Here is a 22814-nt window from a genome sequence, read left to right as displayed (position 1 = left end):
CAATGACCACCAGACTGAGTGCTTTCAAGAGGCTGTTCTAGTAACAAGACTTAAGTGAAATGCTTAGCAAGTTATGCTGGCAAAATAATTCAACACCGTTAATCTGCGAGTTCGCTACCATGCAACTGTCAGATAACTCCTAAAGTTTTGCATTCGGGTGCAAAAAAGACTGCATATTTTATAAACAAAAGTCGAAAGGCTGCATGCAATCCAATAGCACGATGAAATTGCTGCAATACAGCCATAGCGATACAATGTACACTTTAAGCATCAAAAGAAGCAGTGTTATCCTTAATTATCAGAAATTAAACATACTTCTGTTTTCCTTGCTCTCTTGAAAAATTAAGTTTAGATGGTGAAAGCCCTCAAAAAGACAAGGATACAGAAAGAAATGGGCACACAGTGCGCTTACTTCCATTGTCTTTTTGAGAACGTTCACCACCTAAACATGGGTAACCATCTAGCCCAAATGCTGCCGTTGTTCCAAAATTAAACCTTTACAAACTGGCACCTCCTTTTGCCATACAAAGTGCACCACAACTAATGCAACACTTTTCATGATATGTTTTCTCTAACAATAAACGAAGCTTGAAGATTTGGCAGAAATACTTGTCTTTGATATCACGAATGTAACATGCAAGTGTTCGGTGAACTGACTCTCTGCCCATCTTGGTCAATGCTCGAGATCAGAATATAAGGCATCATGAAGGGCAGGATCTGCTTACTTTTTGTTTTCCTAATGAAGCATGTACGTGCAACACTTCTGCGGCTGTATGCAGCAGGTTTGTCTAGCTAGGTGAACTGTGGTTTTGCTATAAAGATGAAATGGTGCTTAGCAAGCAAATGGCTTTTTAACGTATATTTCACATAATTATAGGGACTATAACCGCGCTTGGTGTAAGCAACATCACTGTGGCGACCGCAGCGGTAGCCTAGTGGTCTGAGCATCCGCCTCTGAAGCGGGAGGTGCGGGTTCGATCCCCAGTGCCACCGCGTACCCGCCGGTGATACAATGGGTACAAAAATTTCTCCTGGTCTGCTCGGCTTATTTACGGCGAAATGCTTAAGAAATGGGTCGTTGGCCCCCATGAGTAGAAGAAAATAACCTGCGTCATGGCGCTCTTTGGCCACAGATGCCTTTGCGCCATAAATATCCATCATCATCATCAACATCAGTGTGACCAGCAGCCCGTGCATGCCCCTGTGACGATGACCAAGAAAAAAGTGGCTGAGCAGAATAGCAGCAGCTCCACAGGCTGAAACGGCATGCTAGGACCTCCAGGCGAGATCACAAGAGCTTTTGCGTTGAGACAAGAGTCTATAGAAAGAATCTTTCTCGATGTGCACGAACAGCAAAAAATGCTCCCTTCTTTTCCTTCTATTGCACTTCTGTCAAACCACGCGTATTTTGATATTTGAAAACATGTTGCTCTACTACCCCACTCCATCTAATGTTTAAAAACGAACGTCAAGGTCAATGATCATTGTGCTCGTAATCCATGCCATCGGTGCTTGCCGACCAATTTTCAATGGCTTGGACCACATTAACAGGAAGACCAGGGCATCAAGCATTGCAGAGCTGTCAAATTTGAGTGCTGCGAGAACAATTTCGCAATAAATTTTCAGCACAAAAACAGTCTCGTAAGAGAACATCGAGGTCCGCTTAATAGTTTTTATGCTTGTATGTGACTGCTGTACACTGAAAAGTGTACAAATCAACTTAAGACTATCCACACATGCAGCAAGAATGCTTAGATAAAGCAATGAAATAAAAAATAGGCTTGCAGAGGCCTCATTAAATCTCTTCACCTATAAAATGTTTGCACATACAGCAGTTACTCAGTCGTGAGCTAGATGGCCTATTTAAAACTTGAAACATGTTGCAATATATACAAAAAATGATTTGTGTGCTGTCATATATGACATCAGTTACATATTCTGATGTTGGTAGTATACAAAATGCACCTGCGGAACACATACAAAGTTGTGAGAAAACTGACGCCAACCAATATTTTAACTTTTCTCAACGTTTAGGGACCAACTCGGTCCCTTCTTTATGGGGTGACTAAAGTGTGCCAGCAGCAGCGGGATGCTGCCTTCGCTCTCCTTTTGTTTAGCACGTGGCAAAGTCCACTAACGTAAGTGGCGGGGAGTATTCCTTGAGTCCTATTCATCGCCGCCTTTGTGAGCCGGATGAGCCATGACTCCACATGTCGCTTCTTGAACAGGTTTGGCTCCACGGCCAAGACGCTCACCTCCTCGAAGGCTATTCGGTGGTCGGCTCGCTCGCAGTGTTCGGCGAGGGAGTTCGATTCCGAATTCATTCGCCGGCTGTCATTTTTGTGCTGCCTTATTCTTTGATGGATGTTTTTGTTTCGCCGATGTATAAAGCCGGGCACTAGGAGCATGGGACTTTTTAAACGACACCAGGTTGTCTATCTCTGGGGACGCGGTCTTTCGGTCGTGGTAAGGAGTGGCTTATTGTCGAAGCAAGTTTGTGAGCCACGTTGATTCCACGTTTTCCCATAATGCTTGCAAGTGCCTCTCTGGCTCCCCACAGGTATGGAAGCACAACGCGCGCGCATTTCGTTCTTTCACTATTGGCTAGTCCCCCTGTCCTCCGAGCCGGACGGCGACCAACGCATTGGGTAAAGCCACGTGTGTAGCCATTCTTCTGTAGGTCGGCGAAAACGGTGGCTTCTGCTTTTTTCTCCGCTTTGGAGGAGCAGATTGACTTTGCTCTTCTGAGAAGAGAGGAGACGACGGATACGTTGTGACTAGTAGGGTGGTTGGAGTTAAACTTCAGGTAGCGCTGGTATGGGTTGGCTTCTTATAGACACCGAACTTTACATCTGCCCCTTTTCTTCTCATGAAGACGTCCAGGAATGGCAATGTGTTGTTGGCTTCTCCTTCTATTGTGAAGTTAATAGAAGGCTTGACTGAGATGAGGTGTGCAATGAAATTTTCAACCTCCAATGTCTTCAGATTGCAGAATCAGTCGTCAATGTAACGAATGAAAACTTTGGTTTTTGTTGAAATGACATCAGTGCTTCCTCTTCGATGGCCTCCATCGTCAGGTAGGTAGCAGTCACCGAGATCGCGGCGCCCGTGGTGGTGCCGCTGGTCTGCTTATAATTTTCTCCTTTCAAGGAAAAAGCTGTGCTGGTTCAGAGTTCTTCTAGGTCCAGGCTCGTTCTGATGCCTAGGTCGGCGACTTTTTCTAGGGCTTGCTTCGCTGCGGAAACGGCAAAGGACACAGGAACGCTGGTAAAGAGCGAGACCACGTCGAATGAAACCACGCATTCGTCCGCCTCCAATTGTACGGGGGAAAGACGTTCGACGAAGTGGCTGGAGTTGCTCACGTGCGTTGATGGTTGCCTGTCAGGGACGATAGGGCTCGCTGGAGGCAGACCGAAATGCCTTAAGCTGTTAAGTGGTGAAGTCGACGATGGAGCGCAGCAGAACACAAGGTTTATGAATTTTTGGCAGTCCGTAAAAGGCCCGTGTTGAGTCGTTCCAGCAGATCAAGCGTAAATAGTGGTGTTTTCATTCCGGGTGGTGCTTGAAGGTGGATGCTAAGAGTTCATCTAACTTCCCAACTTCCGACGAGAATGAACCAACTTTTCCTCAAAAAGCTCCTGTTCACTCAACTCCACATTGCGCACATGGTTATGTGAGAAATGTGGAGTTGAGTGAACAACAACTTTGGAACAGTTTTTGTTCTTCCGTGTTCGCTGCGCGCGTCCTGCGCGTGGTATTGCCGTTAGTGTGTGTATGTGTGCGGCCCGCACGCCGCATTGAAGTGTACGACCGCTTGCTGTCCTATGCGGTGTCGATGCATAGTAAAACGACCATGTATAACGTGTGTTACAATGCCGGTGGCCCTGCACGAAGAGGAGACTTGAAGCCGACGAAAAGCTGCTCTCACTCGTGGGACTACAAGAATCTGGCGAGGAACAGTCAACGCGCGTTCCGTTGGATGATTCCGTTTACCATGTCAAAAAATTCAGCACCGGCCAACAGCACTTATGAGCTGCTGCTGCATCATGATGAACACCTGTCTGATGTTTGTTACAAACTTGTTAGGTGTGAACGTGGCCATGCGTGGTATTCGTTGAGAAGCGGCCCTCAGAACGTGGCACCAGTGTATAATTGAAGACAATTACTGTTTGCCGGCGTCCAGGCGCCTCGCAATCAACCGCATGCATTGGCGTTAATTATATATATCTTAATTTCGCACGCAGTTGAACTGTCGCAAATATTACAGCCGCATCGTTCAAACGTACCGTATGAAGAGAACTCTTTTTCATTTCTTTAGTAAGGGGTTGGGGGAATGAGCGGCTGCTGAAATGTCATTATTATTTTGACATTATTTTCTAAATATATGCCTGAGTGGCCCATTCTCGCCTCGTGGTTGCACTGTCAGCAATGCATTTATTAAGCAAAAATTTATATTCTCTTCTGTTGGCATAGGGTTAATAATTGTCATTGCACTGTGGCTACATGTTCAAACGAAGCACATCATTGTACACTGTCCTTGCGCAATGTCTAATTTGGTAATACATTACTGAGCAGCGAGTATGCACTGTTATAAATGCGAGGAACGTTAGTGAATTACTTCGCACTTGGCATGTTCTGTTGTCGTTATTGGTTGTGTATGCATTGGTACCTGCTGCTTTCCACTGTAGGGGCGAGAGGCATGTCCAGCTCCTCTTAGCAGCTTTTGAAGCGAAAATTTTCACTACGCTAGTCAACACCGCGCCTCGCGCGAGCCGGCGTATGTCGGAGCACGAGTGACGTCACGCACGGCGCAGCTGGCCACCGCCGACTCCGTCGCCTCACCTTTCGCCGCTGCCGCGCGTGTTTCTCTCTCGCTCGCTCCCTAGTCACTACTGCGCATGCGCCACTAGTAGCACCGAGCCAGAGGGTTTCCGCCGTTTCACAGCGCCGCTCCTTTCCTCAAAATCCAACTTTCAATTTTCAGTTTTCTCTTTCTTCTTTCCCTCCCTCCTTTATCCCTTCCTTTACGGCGCGGTTCGGGTGTCCACCGAGATATGTGATAGTTACTGCGCCATTTCCTTTCCTCAAAAACCAAACAAAACAAGGGAGCCGACGGCGTTCATAGAAGGAAGGAAGGAAGGAAGGAAGGAAGGAAGGAAGGAAGGAAGGAAGGAAGGAAGGAAGGAAGGAAGGAAGGAAGGAAGGAAGAGAACTTTAATAGCATAGAGTTCATAGAGCGTTCATAGAGTTCATTGGCGTTATCAACTTTGCAAAGGCCATTCAATTTCATGAAAGGAAAGGCGCACAACCGGCTCGGTGGGCCAGTGGAGACCGCCGCCACATCTATCAAAGCACGAATGAGGCGTCCGTATACCCAGGGAGCCAGTTATGTGCCCTTCCTTTCTTCAAAGCCATCGCCGTCAAGAACATTGTGAACGCCAACGGACACTGAACGCCGACATCTTTCGCTTTGTATACCTTAGATTAGCTGAGCTAATCTGCATTAATTTTTTCCCTCTGCTCTCTACTGGTCAACATGGTAAAATAAGCTGAACATAGTGTGTGCTTGCTGAGACTTAGCTTAGATTACATTTCATTTATTTATTCTCAGGGCCGATCGGCTTCACAGAGAGGAGTGGGTCACTAACAAAAATACATTTGTAACAGGCCGAATAATTAAATTAATTATACACAGGAGATTTGAAGGCGTCAGATGCAGTGATAGACAAGACAAAGGCAGAGAAGATGTGACAGTTGGAAACATAGGAAGGTAGAGATCTGCGTGAGTTTGTGCACGACTTAAGGTGAACACTAGCAAAAAAATTAAGAAGGTGCAGAGGACTGAGGCCAGGGTTAAAATTGTAGTTTAACACAGAGAAGCACTTCCCAGCAAGCCAAAATGAGCACATACAAGCAGTTATGTGAATACACAACATGGAAAATGAAACTCCTTTTTGGACAGAAGAAAAGCCAAAGCACATTGCTCATTGTAATGTTGCCTAAAATGTTGATTTCTAGTTGTTCCCCTTCATATCTGGTTCTTCCACACCCAGCACCTTAAATTCCATCAAAAAGGAGCACCTCCAACCACTCTAATTACATGGGAAGTACATATCTCCAGTATTCAGAGGCTTGGTGTCTCATTTTACGGACTAGCTAGTTTGGTAGATATAAACATTAAAGCATGTAAGAGGCCGTGGTAGCCTTGTAAGGGGAGTATTTCGTAAGTCTTACAGCACGTTGTGCAGTTCTGGCATGTTTCGTTATTTACATCGCGTAATACGTTATCACAGGCTAGAAATGTTGTAACTGAGCAGAAAACGCAATATTCATATGTCTTAGCCACATTCTTAGTACCATATAAAATACAGAGCGAATAAGGAACTCCTCATTTTTGTCAGCTTTTTATTTCTGAGCATTGAGCTTTTGCAAGTTAGCAAGGTTCTACAGTCTTATGTGGCTGTCGACTGGTCGACATATTTGCCAAAGCTGCGGAGTACATGATAGGTCGTGTTAGTGCAAGCTAAATAAAAGAAGAATAGGAAATTTGTGCTGTCAGAGTACTTTCCAAAAAAAACAGCTAATAATTCCTGCTCAGGATTTAGGAAGAGCATCAACAGTGCACATCCTCCTTGTTACTGCAGCAATTATGGCTGATCACTGATCTTTCGCAGCGTTTCATTTATCTGCAGAAAGAGCGGGCATGAATGGGCGGCAATAGGTACCTAATAACTTAAACATTGCAATGAGCAATATATTGTTGTGCCCATGCTTTTTTTATCCATGAAGGAGTTAGCGGTTTTTATTGATGGGTTTGTAGCAAATATGTGACTATTACATTGAACTGCATTCACAGATTTGTTTGCCCATGCCTTTTGGTTTTCTCAGTGGTTCGTTTCATTGCAAAACGGCACATGGAAGTTCTGCTTTCAACTTGTGCACTTTCACCATATTTGCAATGAACATTCAGCGGGTGTCAATTTCAATTTGGTGAAGTTGTCTAACAGTTTTCTATGTCTAAATGTTTTCTAACTGTTGACCTCATTACGCTGCATTTCTCACAGAAAGTAAATGTTGCAGTAATATTTTTATTAAATTTTACCCTGTCATGTAACTAGCAACGCGGTGAAAACGTTTTTTTATGAACTCAACGTTCTTCTTTTAACAGTATTTCAAGCTAACGTCTTTGTTATCTACCCTTGTCATAATTTGTAGCAATCACTAAACGTTGAAGCAACATAATGCGTTACTTGTGTCTAATCCGATTATATCACCCCTCCTCGGATCTTCACCTTTGCACCTGGGGTTACTCTCATTAGACATGCTCACGGCCATTCGCCATGCTACTTTGCGGTACATTGTTGGCCAAGAGTAAACCAGGCAGATCAGAAATGGACGTCTTGTGACGCCTAGTCCCCGGGCCAGCGGTTCGCTTTGTAAAAGTGGCATCACATCATGAGCATATTTGTCCTGTTCTTGCTGCCTTTAAGCAAGTTATTAGTGCATTTTATGGCACACAACGCCAATGAGGTCAGCCGTCATGTCGCATTAAGTTGTGGTTCTTAAAATAGAATGTTAAGGTTTTTTCTCCTGCAAAAGACTATGGTCGAACACGGACGTTTCCTTCATTACTGGACTGTAGTACAGACATTATGTACGTTTCATTCAAAGCAGAAGTTGTTCCATTTTTAAAACGTAGAAAGTGTACGTTATAGACACGGAATTGTTTTGCAGTGTTTTTTAAAGAGCAATGGGGAAAGCGGATCCTTCTGCCGGACGCTACGTGCCGGCCGTACCACCTTAGTAGATCTTTGACAGATTAGAACAGTATTGGCTGTCTGGAAAAAGTTCTCAATGTACAACACAAAGTCCTCTGCAAAGCCTTTCTTGTTCCACTCGGTAAACAATTTCCATGCTGAACCTCATCTTTTGTGGGGAAAGATGAACATCATTTTGAATTACAGAAAACTGTCCCCGAATACAGAAAAAAATCACAATAGTTGATGTGGAAGTATCCGGCGTCACTCTTGCTAATGTATTCAATAACTATTTTGCGCAAAGTTGGCCTTAAATTTCTGTATTTGAATTTTCAATGTTTATGCCAGCTTTACTTGTTTACTTGTTTTCTTGAGGCAGTCAGCAAACACCAAGTTAGATCTGTCTTTATGTCGCTTTCATATAGCTCAAGTTGTGGTGTTGAAGGTATCCAAATTCGACCTTTTAAATATGTCATTGAGCTCATTTCTCTATTTCTTACCATACATTTTACCTTTGGCTAGGAAGTGCTATTTTCCCAAAAATAACGCTGATTGCAAGGTTACAGAGATATTCATGAAAGGTGATAGAAATGATGTCAAGAGCTATCGACTTATTTTGGTGTTACCTATATTTTCTAATGGGTCAGAGAAAATTATTCATGACCAGCTTTCAGATTTTTTCCGAAAACAACCTTCTAACTCCAGCTCAACTTGGGTTTAGAAAACACAGACCAATAGAACTTCCTTTATTGGAACAAAAAGAGTTCATTTTATTACAGTTTTCAAGATGCTTGTACTTGGCCTGTATGTTGACTTCACGAAAGCATTTGACTTTATGAATCATTTCATTTATGACCGTAGTGGTGGCCTAGTGGTTGAGCATCCGCGTCGCATGCGGGAGGTGCAGGTTTCCATCCCCAGTGCCACCGGGAACCCTCCGGTGATAAAGTGGGCACAAGCTTCCCCTGTCCTGGTGCTCGGCTTAACCAGGATGAAATGCTTGAGAAATGGGTGTTTGACCCACATTGAGCAAACGAAAAATACCTTGAGCCATGGCGCTCTTTGCATGCAGATGCCCTTGCGCCATAAAAATTCACCCTCATCATCATCATTCCGTTTCACTCAAGAAACTTGAAATGTATGGAGTACTTGGCCATAGCTAGAACCTCTTAAAATCATACCTCGAGCATCAGCAGCAGTACGTCCAAAAAATAGGTGAGCATAGATCCGTCGTAAAACTGATTGCAAAGGGTGTACTTAAAGGCAGCATTCTCGGACCTTTTCTTTTTAATATCAATATAAAGGATCTTGTATATACGTGCACTGAAGCCAAGTATATATTATACGCTGATGCTAGCATATTTTTCCGGCCCAGGCTGTGAGCACATCTACATCACAGCTAATTCTTTTCTTGAAAAACGTATGGAATGGTCCGCAGCAAACCAGTTAGGAATAAAGACCAATAAAACTAAGGCTGCACTGTTTAGACCGAAATCAAAACATCTGAATTCAAACATACATATTATGTATGGTAGCACAATAATAGAGGTAGTAAGCAGTATTCAAATTCTTGGGGCTAGTTTTTCGAAAAATAAGCTTTGGGATATTCATATCGTTTCGGTTTTCTCTAGATATTCATCAAAACAGGTGTCCAGCAGGGAAGCATACTGGGACCGTTTCTGCTCATCCTTTATATCAATAAGATAAAACACACCGCTGAAACTGCCCATCATATATCCTATTCTGATGACACGAGTTTGTACTTTTCGTGTGCAGATTTAGCTAGTCAAATAGCACACTGTCTAAAATTATTACAAGGGCACTAATAAACTGCCTAAAAGTTAACAGTAATAAAACGAAAGCTGTTTTATTTCACCCCCGCCACACACATGCGTAGTTGCCCCTGCTTTTTTAAATAACTCTGAAATTGAAGTGGTTAAAAACTAAATCATTTGGCGTATACTTTTCACAAAACATGACACAGTATCATCACGTGAACTATATTATTATTAAACTATCGAGGGCAACCGAACAACCGGCTTTATGCGCCGCCGCTGCTACTTCTTCCCTAAGTCTGTTAACGTACTCATATATAATTCTTTATTTTGTTCTTTATTATGTTACGCGTCCCTATTATAGCCAACAACAGCTGGAAATATTAGTAAACTTTCCGTCTTACAAAAATAACTTTACGCGTAGCCTGTAAAGTCCCCTATCGCTCTCACACTGCAGGTGTGTTCAAGAAGCGCCACATAATTCAGGTTTCATCAATGTATGAATACAAGCTTTGTCATGTATAAACCACGTTTACTAAAAATAATGATGCCATAACAAGCTTAACAGAACAGAGCTAGCGGAAACCTTCACTGTTTATAATGTTCGCTATCCCGAAGTGTAGTGTGTCGTCAAATGCACAACAAATTAAGGACATCAAACGCTGAAATTCCTACTGCCCATACTTCTAAATCGCGTATTAAAAGAAACTAGCAGTGACATATCTGGTATATATATATATATCACCAAAAGAACTGCGTGAAGTATCGGTTTATTGATCCCATACAGTGACTCTATTTTAATTCTTTGCCTTGTAATTCATTATTAGAGCGATTTTGCTTAACTCATGTATGTCCTTTGTCCAGGTGCATTGTACACTATAAGCCGCACGATTCTATGCTGCCCCGTCTGCTAAGGGGTCAGGGCTCCTTAAGCTATTTCACACAGCTTTTACTTCTTCGCCGCGTAACTTTTTTGTGGCGGAATAAATTTGATTTGATTTTATTTGATTATGATTAAACTGTCAAGTGTTGTTGGGGTCTTATTGCAATGTAGCACGATACTACCATTTAGCGCAAGAAAGCTTGAATACAATTCGCTTTTTTATTCTCATCTCTCTTATTGCCATACAATATAGGGTTCTACAACAGCAACAAAATTCGAAAATTGTTCATGTTCCAGAAAAATATAGGCTTCTTTTTAAGGTTAATTACCGCTCTCATACTCATGATCTCTTCGTTCATGGAGACACAATACCTGTTTGGAAATTATATATCTATAAACTAAGTGCCACATTTAAGTGTGAATTAAAAGAAAACCGTAACTTTTTTCACAACCTAGCTGAGCTGGAGCCAAAAGCTACATACTGTGCTACACGGAACGCTGAAGTCTGAAAAGTTGTCACTCATCGTGCCTATTAAAACTGAAACTATTGTCTTAGATAAATGCATCTGGAATTGAGGTCGTAATACTGTTCGTAAACTACGGCACTTTGTATTGCATGACTATAAATATTTTGATTTTTTCTTTCCTACTGTATTGCAATACTTTAAAAAAGTAGTTAAGCGTTTTCTATTTGTAAAAATGCCTAAATTGTAATGTATGTTCCTGTATTGCCTCGTAGAGGGGACCGTGGGTTCTGGTCAAGCTCTCTTGAAGCATTTACTCACAGCACCCTCCACCGTTTTTGATAGAAAAATAAACATTATTATTTTTATTATCATCTTCATGATTTAGAGGCACTTTTAAAACAGCTACCATAGCGTTATCTGGTAGTTTGGGATTTAATGCCCACTCTAGTTTTTAGGCAAGTGAATGAACTGGCACTTGAGGTCAGGTTTTAGAAGATTTTATCCTGTGCAACAATGTTTTCCTGCTCAATACAGAAAAACCTACATATTCCTCTCAAACTCCAAGCAACATGAACTGAATAGGCCTGTCTTTAGCTCACTTCATTTTTATGCATTTTAAGTGGGGCGTACTTGCCGACCCGTACAGAAGCAATCACCTAGCTGTGGTAATGATCTCCTGACCACCACCGTCAGTCATTTCAAATAGGCCACGCCGTTGGATGCCGCACTTACCTGATTCGGCATTGTTTCGAAAAAAAGCCCAGTCTCGATAAAATATTTCCACTCAATCTTAGCGTTGACAAACTCAATAAAATTTTCACAACCTGCATCATCGCTCCTGCGCACCTAACTATACCTCCGTCCTCGGGAGTGACACGACAAAACCACAAAATTTGGCACACCCCACAATGCAAAGAAGGAAAATTCATGCAGAAAAAATGGCTACCGCAGGGGCGTATTCTAATCACCAAGCACTTCAATGTAAAAATGAATCCCATATCGAAAATTATTTCACAGTCCATCACGTATTCCGTCTGTGTCAATGACATTCAGATTCCATGCACATCCTCCAGCTTTTCAACATGGGGGAGACATATACGACTCACATTAAACAAACGAGCGATCTGGGCGGACAGAAATAGATTCAAGTTTTGTGTCACAAAAAAATGGTTGCTGTTCTTTTCTTGCTCAAAAGCGACTTAAAGATTTATCCCACCCTGCACCTAAATGAAACCGTTCTTCCAATAAAATAAGAGCATCAATTTTTAAGCGTAACTTTTCACTGAAAGCTTCCATTTCTTCCTCACATAAACAGACTTAAAAATAAAGCTTCCCGAACCCTAAATCTACTAACAATATTCTCACGAAAGCATGGGGGGCTCGACAGGATATTCTGTTTTTACATCTACAGCTCTGTAGTACGCTTTTCCTTCGACTACAGATCTGTAATGTATGGGGCTGCGAGATCAGCACACCTTCAGTAACTAGATCCAGTACAAAACCTACCTTTGCGACTGTCAACTCGCGCAAACAGAACAGGCCACATAAATAATCCATATTTGGAAACATGAACCTTCCCTTCTAGAGAGGAGAGTCATGCTTACATGCTTTTATGTTCTGAAGATGCAGTCCTAAAAAAACATTTGTGTTATCCTACAGTTACAAAGTGCATCTTGTGGGATACACTGGTATCCCCTCCTCATCCCCCGCGCCAGCGGCGATCGTTACTTACACGTGCGCGCTGGCCACCAGGAATGTGGAGAGAAGGCACCCCTGCGACTCCGCTCATCTCCGCCCCAGCACTGACGTGACGTCACGGCAGCGCGCTGCCTTCTGCGGAGAGGGTAGCACGCCTAAGGGCCGTTGTACGATTGTTTCGGAGCGCCTTCCGCCAGGTCCGTTTCACGAGCGCTCCGCCAGTTTTCAGCCGCCAGGCGGACGTGAGGCGGAAAAGTGTTGTATGATCACTTTGGCGCTTGCGAGCGAGGCGGATGGTCCCAGCATTCCGATTGGCACGCCCGGCAGTGCCTGTCTTCGAATCGCGTGCGGCGGTACAGGCATCCATGCTTGTAGAAAAACACGCAGATATCTTGCAGTAGGACTAGTCCGTATTAATTGCGGCGTACTCGAGACATCCGTTCCGTCAACGCTTTTTTTTTGCCGCAGGATTTTCGTCGAAGGTACAATCGTGGTCGGCTGTGATATGTGTGGGAAACGACATGTGGACCATTTATATCCAAGGGACCGAAAAACGCGTCACATCGCGATCGGGAACTCCTCGTTCGATCGCGATGTTTTCACAACGGTCGACGATTTGCCAAAATAACAGAAGGCTACCCCCTCTGAAAGTTAGGCTACCCTCTGGATTTCAGAACGACGCGATTCTAATTGCGAATTCTCGATGGGGTCAGGCCACAGTAAAGGCTGCTATGAACCGGATGTAATTATAACCGGGATAATCACATTTTTCAAATAGTTAAGATTACATACTTAATATTTTTAGTCAGTTATTCAAAATTGCACACTGCAGTGTTTTTGCACTGCTACTGCTAAACGAGAAAAAAATAATGGCATTTGCAGCCTTTCCTAAGAGCCCTGTCACACTAGCCCGACACGACGCAGATGCAGACACAACGACACTGATGATCGGCCGACCGGGTCGGCACACCGTGTCTGTGGCAGACCAAGCTGTCATATTAGGCCGACAACGACACCAACGCGTCCGACGACCAGATGTCTTCGTAGTGTGACGTGCTTTGACGCCCGCGACGCCGACAAACCCAGTCTGCCGACCGTGTCGACGCGAGATCGCTCGCCGCGCTAAAACATTCACCAGACACGAACACGATTCCGCTCTAGTGCTGTTTGTTTAAGTTCATAACAAGCTCTGGGATAGATGAATGTCCAAAAAAGTATCATTACTGAGGATGTTTGGCCAATGCCAAGGTGCTGGTTGAAGTGATAACTACGATACAAGCAAATTTCAGCCGCCTGCTGCTGCTGCTGCTTCGTGCGGCTCGCCTGACGTCTGCTAGATCCGCTGCTGAAGGCGTCGCGGAAATCGAGCATAACTTTATTTTATTATGAGACAGGTTGGCAGTAAAGGGGTGACTAGAGAAGTTTCTTTTTTACGGCGCTGGCTAATTCCAAAGCGCCCTGAGCTGCGGCATCGATGCGAAACCAGCTAGGCTTAGCGACGAGCACGGCAGCCGGGAAACAGCGCAGTTCGTCGCACTGGCGCTCCCGCAGGCGGCGTCGTTGCCGAAAGCGCGGCTGTTGCGCAGGCATGCTGTCGTTGCTCGAATATAGCAGGCGGCCTTTCTGTTAGCATGGCGGTTTTGTCTTTTTTGGTGCGAACGTGAAGTAAACCGAGCCTGCTCGCCGGCAGGCCAGCCTGGATCCCGTCCGCCGCCGTAATAAAAATCAGCTTAAGAATGTTTTTGACGTAAGCAATAAACGCTGAGACAGAGAAATGTACCAAATGTATCATTCCTCAGGATCGTTGATCAACACCGAGTTGCTGGTAAAAGCAACAACTCTGATACGAGCAAAATTTCTCGCCAGAATCGCCTCGCAAGCTGCCGCTGGCCCGCCGTTGCGGTCCGGCTCGCCTGCCGTCCGCTGGCTCCGCAGCCGAAGGTGTCGCGGAAATTGACCATAATTTTAGTTTATGGTGAGATTATGCTGTTAACAGCAAAGCGATATTAAGAGATATTATAGCGCAGACTACTCGCGAAGCGGCGTCTGCTGCGCTGCAGGCAGCAGCAACGCGACCGCAGGCGGTGCCGTTTCCGAAATCTGGCTACTAGCGCAAGCATGCTTTGTCGCTGCTCGTGTATAGCAGGCGGTCTTTCTGATAATATGGCTATTTTGTCTTTTATGGTGCGGACTTCAAAACCAAGCCAAGCAGTAATCAGACCGCTGCGAGTGGCAAAGCATACGCTTTGAGCTCGTGTCCATGAGTCGAGCGGCGCAGCGATGCTTGCTGCTCTGTGTGTCTCTGCTTGCAGTGGGGCTGAAATTCGCAAGCAGCGACCGGTCAACACCACCTAGACTTTTTAAGGCCTCTCCACGTTTGCGTGACGTCACCGCAGTGCGACGGCCCAGTAGGTTCGGCTTTACTTTTTTTAAATCGTGTTTTGCTCGCCCACACCCTAACCGAATGTTTTTTTTTGTTCTTGTTTCTTTGAAAGTATAAGCAGTTACATTTTAGCAGACTTTTACTGACTTTATATCAAAGCGCGCATGTGTGAAGATACGTTCGTAATATTTTTTTTAATGAAAATGAACAACGCAGAGGAATTTCACAAGTCGTATTTTATTTTCAGATGAGAAACACGATCAGTAGGAGTAGGAGGTAAGGAAACTGTTACAGCACTGAATCATAAAATGCAGAAAGTGAAGCCAACAACAGAAAAGCTGTAAACAGAAAGCAAACAAAAGAAAATATGCAGAATATATAAAAATACAACGCAAGAACTGGTTTCGAAACTAAAAAAAACTAACAAAAACAGTCACAAGCACACAGAGTAGTCAATTCTTCAATGTCTTCAATTTTCTCTCTTTTTCTTTTGCAGCCTTTTCAACTATAAGTTGATTATTTTTTCTTTTACAAAGGTTATTTAGAAGCGTGTTGGCTGCTGCACTTAGGACATAGTGCATTACCAACTGTGGAGTGTGCCCATTCTCACACACATCAAAGTCAATGCCGTCGTTTAACACATCATGTGTGAGTGCCAAGAGAGCCTCCTTTTGATTTGGTAGTGCATGAAACTGTGTCGTATGCTGTTCGCTTCTCAGTTTGTCAAGAACTATCTCAGCAGTAAGAACAGCATTTACTACGGCAGGCTGTGGAAACTTGAGACTACCACGAGTCATGGCCTTGACTAACTCCCCACCTTCTACTTCAATTTCATCTTCTAGCATTAAATTTTCATTGCAAGTCATGCATGACAGCTTTTTGAACGCAGCGTGGGCACAATAGCCAGCAACGTAAGTGGTTGCTGGGAGATTTGGCGCCTTCGCATAATCGTCCCCCGTTACCTCAATGTCAAACACTTCAAGTACTGCATCGTTTACTGCCACCGCATCTCTTGCAGCCTCAAACTCTGGGAGCTCCAGAATGTTCTGCAGACGAAGCTTTCGCTCCGACTCATAGACTTGTCTTATGGAAATGTGGTATTGCGCACCGGAGAGTTGGCGGTATTTGCCAAACCTCTCTTCCAAGCAATCAGTCTGAAACTTCCCTGAAAGTACATACTCGAAGTTCATTTCATCTAGGCAATACCTAGTCACCTTTACCAAGGTGTCTGTCGTGAGTCGGAGCGCACTGTGAGTCTCTCTTGTAAGTATGGCTGTGTCAAATTTGAGAGACTGCCACAGATCTAGCCACTCCACTATACTTAACAGAAACTGGATCTGTGGACTTGACGCTGATGTAATCGGTGACTGCAGCTCATCACGAAGTCGAGTACCCTTGTTGCATGTCTTAACATTTACAATCTTCCACCACTTTGTTATTGTTTCAAGGAACTGTGCAGTACCAAACACATGATCTAGCTCAAGTCTGGGCCCACATGCTCGCAGAGCTGCTGCCGTAGACGGGCTGAAAATCCTTAGCGCAAGCTTGACATTCTGTCGCTCAATATTCGATGGGTTCAGAGATTTAGACGAAAGTGTTGGTGCTGATTTAATCAGCTGACCCTGTTCTTTCGAGTGAAGTTCTCGAAGTGTTTTAAATGAAGCTGTAAGTATAGGTGGCTTTATATTAGGTCCTGTGGGGCTAGGAAAGAACATGCATGTTCCAGCATTTCGCTGATTGATCCAGTTATTCCTGACGCATTTTATTAAGTGTACAGGATCAATCAGAAAAAAGAGAGGACGTTTAGAGTCTGCAGGGTGTGGATACACACTCTGAAGTTTGCAGGGGGCCCCAAAAAGTGACATTGTTTTCCGGTTGATTGAGTTATTGTCAGCTATGACTGCGATTATACGCAACCCAAAATGCTCTAGCTGAGTAATGATGCTATGCAGAATAGTGTGAAGCTGCTGTGCGTTGATGCGCTCTACTGGCAGTATGTGCACAACATTCTTCTGACGCGAAAGCAAGCTTTGCATCATAAAAACATGGGCTGTTTTTGCTGCATTACGGCTATTTGTAGCCGCACCAACAATTACTCCTCTCTTATAATCAAAATACGGATGCAGGTGAATTTCGTCCATCATGAGTGCAACAATTTTTTCATGTTCCCTCATTGCTGCGACAAGCTTCTTTGCATACGATAGGAAAGAAGTGCCTTGCTGTTCAGCTGCCGGGCTTACGCTGTAGGAGTTACATATACGACGTATTGTAGATTGATGGGGTAATCTAAGGTTTCCGGAACTGTGAAGGAACCTATAAGCATGCAGAGAAACTGTAAATAAAATGCTTGAGAATACCAGCAACTCTGCAGAATACCGGGATGACCTGCTATGCTTGACAAGAAGAAGAGAAACTTGCTCTTTCAAAAAACTAACTGCATTGGGTTGTTCAACATCTGCCAGTTCACAATTTAAGGCATCTTCAAGCAGGGAAAGTGCCAACTTAAGCAAACCATCAATTTTTTCTTCATGCTTAGACAACAATTTTCTGTGAAACGACTCTACAGCATCCAGCAGACCTATCAAGATACGGATATCATGTACTGTGTGAGGGATGGTATCTTTGCCATCAATTGTAGTCAGCTGCACATTTCGGTAATGAACTTTCACCGTGAAGTTCTCTAAGACCGTGACTGACGACAAAACACGAGGGACGTCATCAACAGCAAGATTGAGAAAAAAGACGCAGGCTGGTCGAGAAATAACATTCCAAAAATCAAAAAGCTTGATTTGAGGAAGGCACTCCAGTAGAACTTGGAAAGTGTCCATCTTGTTCTTTGCTTCTTCCTCCTCGTGTGTCTGGAGTGACATGGCGATGGCATCTCGTAAAGAAGCTGCTTCAAGACGCATTCTCTTTTCAGTCGGTGCTTCTCGGGACGTAGTGGCGGGCGCAGAAAGGTACGCAGGACAGTTAGGGAATACACTGGGAATGGCGTCGGAGCTGAGACAAGCGATCTTCAATTTTGCCTCGACGACTTTGCCCGTTTTTGAGTCCACATACTTAGAAGTCCGAATGTCTGATTCTTTAAAGTGCCGCTCGCAGACCTGCAAAGTCCAGCGCAGATAAGGTTAGCATATTTAAGATGATTAATTCCATGGGTGCAATAGCAATTAGCACAGTGACATATTTCAAATTTAGAATATTTCCAGCTCGCCCACTAGGCCATGTTGTAGCGCATTATGTACACACAGCTACGTCGCGGAATAAATATCACGCTTTTTCGACTTACCACTCGGCGCTTTCCGGGTTCGAAATCAGCACGTGGAATGGCTTTCAACCAGTGCCTCCTTCTGTCAGCATCAGCTGGGAAAGTGAAGACGCGCACAGTCTTTTCTCCATCGTAATTCCCGCGGCAGCCGGGAACACAACAGTGTCCTGGCATTTTAACAAATGGCTCAGGAACTGTCACACGCGCACAGCACTTTCACAGACGTTTCCCAGGATTGCACTTCGAGTATTCACAGACCGCAAGGAAGCTTCAGCAAATGACACAGAAAGAAAGAACGGCGGAGGAACAGCATGTAACACACGACACGTGCAGCACATGTTCAAACACGACGGTAGTGATGTTTACAGCAATCGCGATGTCTCCTTTCAAATGATTGCTTTCAACAATTTACCAGAAAAACTGCACAAAGTAAGCTTTTAGAAGATTGAACAGTTTCCAGAAATGCGAACGAAGATTGTTACATTGAACAAGATATTTTTCATGTCTTTTAAAACGGTGAAATTCATTATCTTCAATTTGCTATACGCAAATACGCCTCGGAGTACTCCGCACTTCAACAATTTGAAACAGCGCGGGAGGAAAACGGCGGCAGCGGCCGCCAGGAGGTGCTGCCGCAGCGGTCGGCTTTGGCTGCTCCCGCGTCGTAGTGCGGTGACGTCACTCGTCGGAGGAGAAATCATGGAGAGGCCTTAAAAGTCTAGTTGGTGTTGGACCGGTGCAGCGCACCGGCCGAGTTTTCGCACATGGGTCGCCTGCTTTTACTTCTGTCGCGAGTGTCACACTGCTGAGTGCTCCTTACCAGCACCTCAGAAAACAATGACACGCTCTGTTCTTCATGGCGTCGTGGGTAACGTATTAGCTTCGCATTCCAGAGGTTCCTAGTTCGAATCCGCGTGGTCGAGAATGTTTTCTTTTATTATTTCGGTTTTAAATAATCTCTCCTGTCTTGTTTACCCGCGAGCGACTGGATTTATTTTTCGACCCATGCGTTTCTGACCCAGCAATAAGTTCCGATAAGTATGGGTTGCACTCAATCTAGGTTCATAATCAGGAGTGTTGAGTTAGTTTTACTATAGTGGGATTTATTTAAAAGAGTGAAAAATGAAGCGTCCCGGCCCATGAACTTCGCATAGCAGGAAATGACAAGAGAAAAGTGAGAACGAGAAAGGGCCAAGTCGGCAGGAGGTCTCGCACGTTGTCTCGCATGACATGGGAGTTGGCGAACCATCGGCCAACTGCCGTCTTGTGGGAGACGTGGCGCCGACGCCGACAGTCGACCGACTGTTTTCGTCGGCGCAGTGTGACATAGAGCCAGACATCACGACGACATGGTTTTGGCAGACCGAATTGGACGACTGTTGGCCTGTGTTTTGCACAGTTGTTGTCATTTCAATATGTAAACAACCTCCCCCCCCAACTACCTACAGTCAGCTGACTGCTAATGTAAAAGACATGCTTATCTATTCAATATATAAGTTGTGTGTGTGTGTGTGTCTGAATTGTGTATGCATTAAAAATTCACATTTTAGCACACTGCTGTCAAGCACAAATGCACATGAGAAATTATGACTTCCAGTTGTTTGGAACAGGTAAAGTCAGTTCTAATTAAGCTGTTCTACATTTTACAGAACAGTGACACAGTAACAATAGTGACTTATTTTTGTTGTTTTTCAGTCCATTATTAAAGCCAAAATAGAAATAGCACGGTGTGGCTGCAAAGGGGCTTAGACATGCATCACTTGGCTGTTGTGCAATGCGCTTTGTTCTCCACAGAGACAGCAGGCCATCAGGTAGTCCTTTAGCATATCTACACGAGCGGATATTGCCGTTGCACAAGTCAGACTACAGCTTTGAAAACAAGTATGGGAAATTCCGCTGAGGACCATGTCATTGCTGCCATGTACAAAATAAGCTGGCATATACTCTCTGCAACTCCAAAGCATTCTCACATGTCGCAGTGAGTGGAAAACAATGTGGGTGCATTTGTATTGCATAAGAGTCTACACATGTGTTTCTATTACTATAAACATAATGAGATGTGGGAGCCAGTAAAGTGGATTACAAGTAGAGGAAATGCAGGAACCAATTTGGAGGGTTTACATTGCAATGGCTCCTGGCTTAGGCTGGGAAAGAATACTTTGTACAGTCAGGGAAACTGGATATAATGACCGTATAATCTTGTTATCTCGAGCAAACACCAATTTCTCAAGCAGAATTTGTAAACTTTGATTTCCAGTATGAGGATTATGATGTTGCACAATAAAAAGAAATAAAAATTGAGCCATTTAAGTATGTGACAGGCATATATGCGCATGTTCTCTGATACAAATTTAAAGCAATGTTTAAGAATTATTTTCATTCATTAGTAAAATGTAGACTGATTGAATGTAAAGGTGACCAGTTCACAATCTAGCTAGCAAAAGTGAGCATTGCTTACTGTTAATTGATGTTTATAGTACCACTCAACATGTGTTGAATTTTAGAGTGTGCTATTAGTTGCCGACTATCAACGTTTTCAGCAAAATATACCTATTTCAATGCCAGTCTGGTGTTCAAAGAAAGAAATTAATTGAGGCATGGATAGGCATCAGAAACTTGGAAAAGACCAATTTGATGTTAGGCCGAAAAAAGCCAAAAAAAAAACCGGAAAAGCAGTGATGACTTTTGTCTTTACTGGTGTCTCTTTGCTGCAAATTGAAGTTGACGGCTTTTGTGTTCAAGGTGAACCAACAGCCCTGTTAATACTATCCTATATATATAAAAATCACATGCATAATTATGCATTCGTAGCATTCTCACTGAGCCATGTTATGAAGGCGGTGTGTTGCTAAGCTGAAGAGATGATAAGAGAGAGAAACCAAGAAAAATCTGACCTAGATACGCACAATAATGCATGCTTAGATTTTGAGTGCACAGGTTCAGTTGGCTAGACCTAGCTTGTGCACAGTGTGCAAGTTAGCGTAAATGCAACTGTATGCCGTCCGACAAAACTATTGTGTAAATCTGCCCCAATATTACTTGAAATAGATTGTGAGTAAAGTTCTTACGCGTAAGAGAACATTGCGTTGGCTTGCCAAGCTGAGCAAGTGACTAAGCACTTCATTAGAACAATCTATTTAAACATTTACTATACCAAAACAGTACTAAATGACAATACTGGAGTGGTCAGCTTTGTGTAGAAGAAATCAACCATTAGCATGCAAGCACAGCCATACGGCTACAAAAGAAAGCTTTGCAGCTCTTCTTTGTGGCCTTATGGCTGAACTTTGGTGGATATCAGTGAGTGATTACTTGCTTATTACAAATATTCTCTGACTTGAGGGAATTACTTTAATTAGTGGACGAGCATCATTTATTGCGTGCATTTCTGCAGTGACTAGCTCAAGGGACAAGAGGTTAGTAAGCCTTGTGATGTGAAAGGCCATTCCAGCCTTTAGTGACAGAAACAAAAATCAATATTCAAACGCAGTGGCATGAGCTAACTAGGCACAACAGTACTAGTGCAGCTAGTGCAGAAGGAAACTTGAGTAGGAACAGATTAGTTGGTTATGTGACGGTAAAGAGTTTAAAAAACCTGCAGTTTCTGCACGACATGAAGAAATTTGAAGATTCACCTTTGGTGCTATGAAACTGGAGCTTCAACTATAGTCTGAGAAAATAAAACAAGGGCTCAGGTCTGCACTCATTCTAGAATTCTAGTTAAGTTCGGTTTGTGTCATGCAACGTTAGAACGCCCAAGGTGATGCCACACAGAGGATCTGAACACAAGTAAATTGGAAGACGGCGATGCTATGTGCATGTTATGGTGTAAATATCCTAGGCTGTGGGAGGGCGTACAAGCATTATGAGGTGAGACCATGCGAGACATGTGAATGGCTGAGTGTTTCAACCAGTATCCAGTGAATATACCTTTCTCGGTAAGGCCTTATAAGTAGGCAAAATGTAGTTTTGCTTACAATAAAAAAAGTATGAGTGCATTCTTAGACCCATTAGCAAACAGGCCATTCTAGTGCATGCAAAATGTTGTTTTGGAGAACTAAAACATGGGTATTGATTGCCAGATGGCAGACTTCTTTATATAGCCATCAGTGAAGGCATGGAACAAAACTCAGAAAGGAAAGCCATAATAAAGGTAGTAAAAAGCTGAGGCTCAAGGGCAATGCCTTGGGGAGATCCAAGACTGCAGGAAAAGGCAGGATGCTTAAGAATTGGCAAGGTAAATCTGCCGACGGCTGGATTGGATCCAGTTTAGAGCTATTGGATACAAGTTAAAGCACGACAAATAAAGCCATACATAAATAAGCGAATCACATGCTTTTTCAAAGCCAAGAAGAAAAGCATCGAGAGGGATATTGCAGTCAAGGTGCATGTCGTTAAAAACAAGAGCAAGTTGGATATTGCAGGAATGTTTTCTAAAAGATTGCCAATATGGATGAAACAACTTAATGGGCCAAAATAGTCTAGCAGGGCAAGAGTACAAAATGTGTTTGGTGATTTGCAGCACATGGCAATGGCATAAATAGGGCCATAGGTGCTGAGAAATGATGGGTAAGAAACATAGA

At 43.6% G+C, this 22814-nt stretch overlaps 1 protein-coding gene across 1 annotated transcript; it reads right to left on the bottom strand.

Annotated features, from left to right (window-relative positions):
- Positions 1–15373: 15373 nt before the first annotated feature.
- On the bottom strand, positions 15374–18586 carry LOC144106967 (uncharacterized). Its single transcript, XM_077639936.1, has 2 exons — positions 18253–18586; positions 15374–18067 (listed from the first exon to the last, which is right to left on the bottom strand). Exons 1-2 carry the CDS (start codon positions 18403–18405, stop codon positions 15416–15418), a joined length of 2805 nt encoding a protein of 934 aa, XP_077496062.1. The 5' UTR covers positions 18406–18586; the 3' UTR covers positions 15374–15415.
- Between the last annotated feature and the right edge of the window lie 4228 nt (positions 18587–22814).

Source organism: Amblyomma americanum, chromosome 1 (assembly GCF_052857255.1).
Source record: "Amblyomma americanum isolate KBUSLIRL-KWMA chromosome 1, ASM5285725v1, whole genome shotgun sequence".
Taxonomy (NCBI): domain Eukaryota; kingdom Metazoa; phylum Arthropoda; class Arachnida; order Ixodida; family Ixodidae; genus Amblyomma; species Amblyomma americanum.
This window is presented reverse-complemented; position numbering and strand designations above follow the sequence as displayed.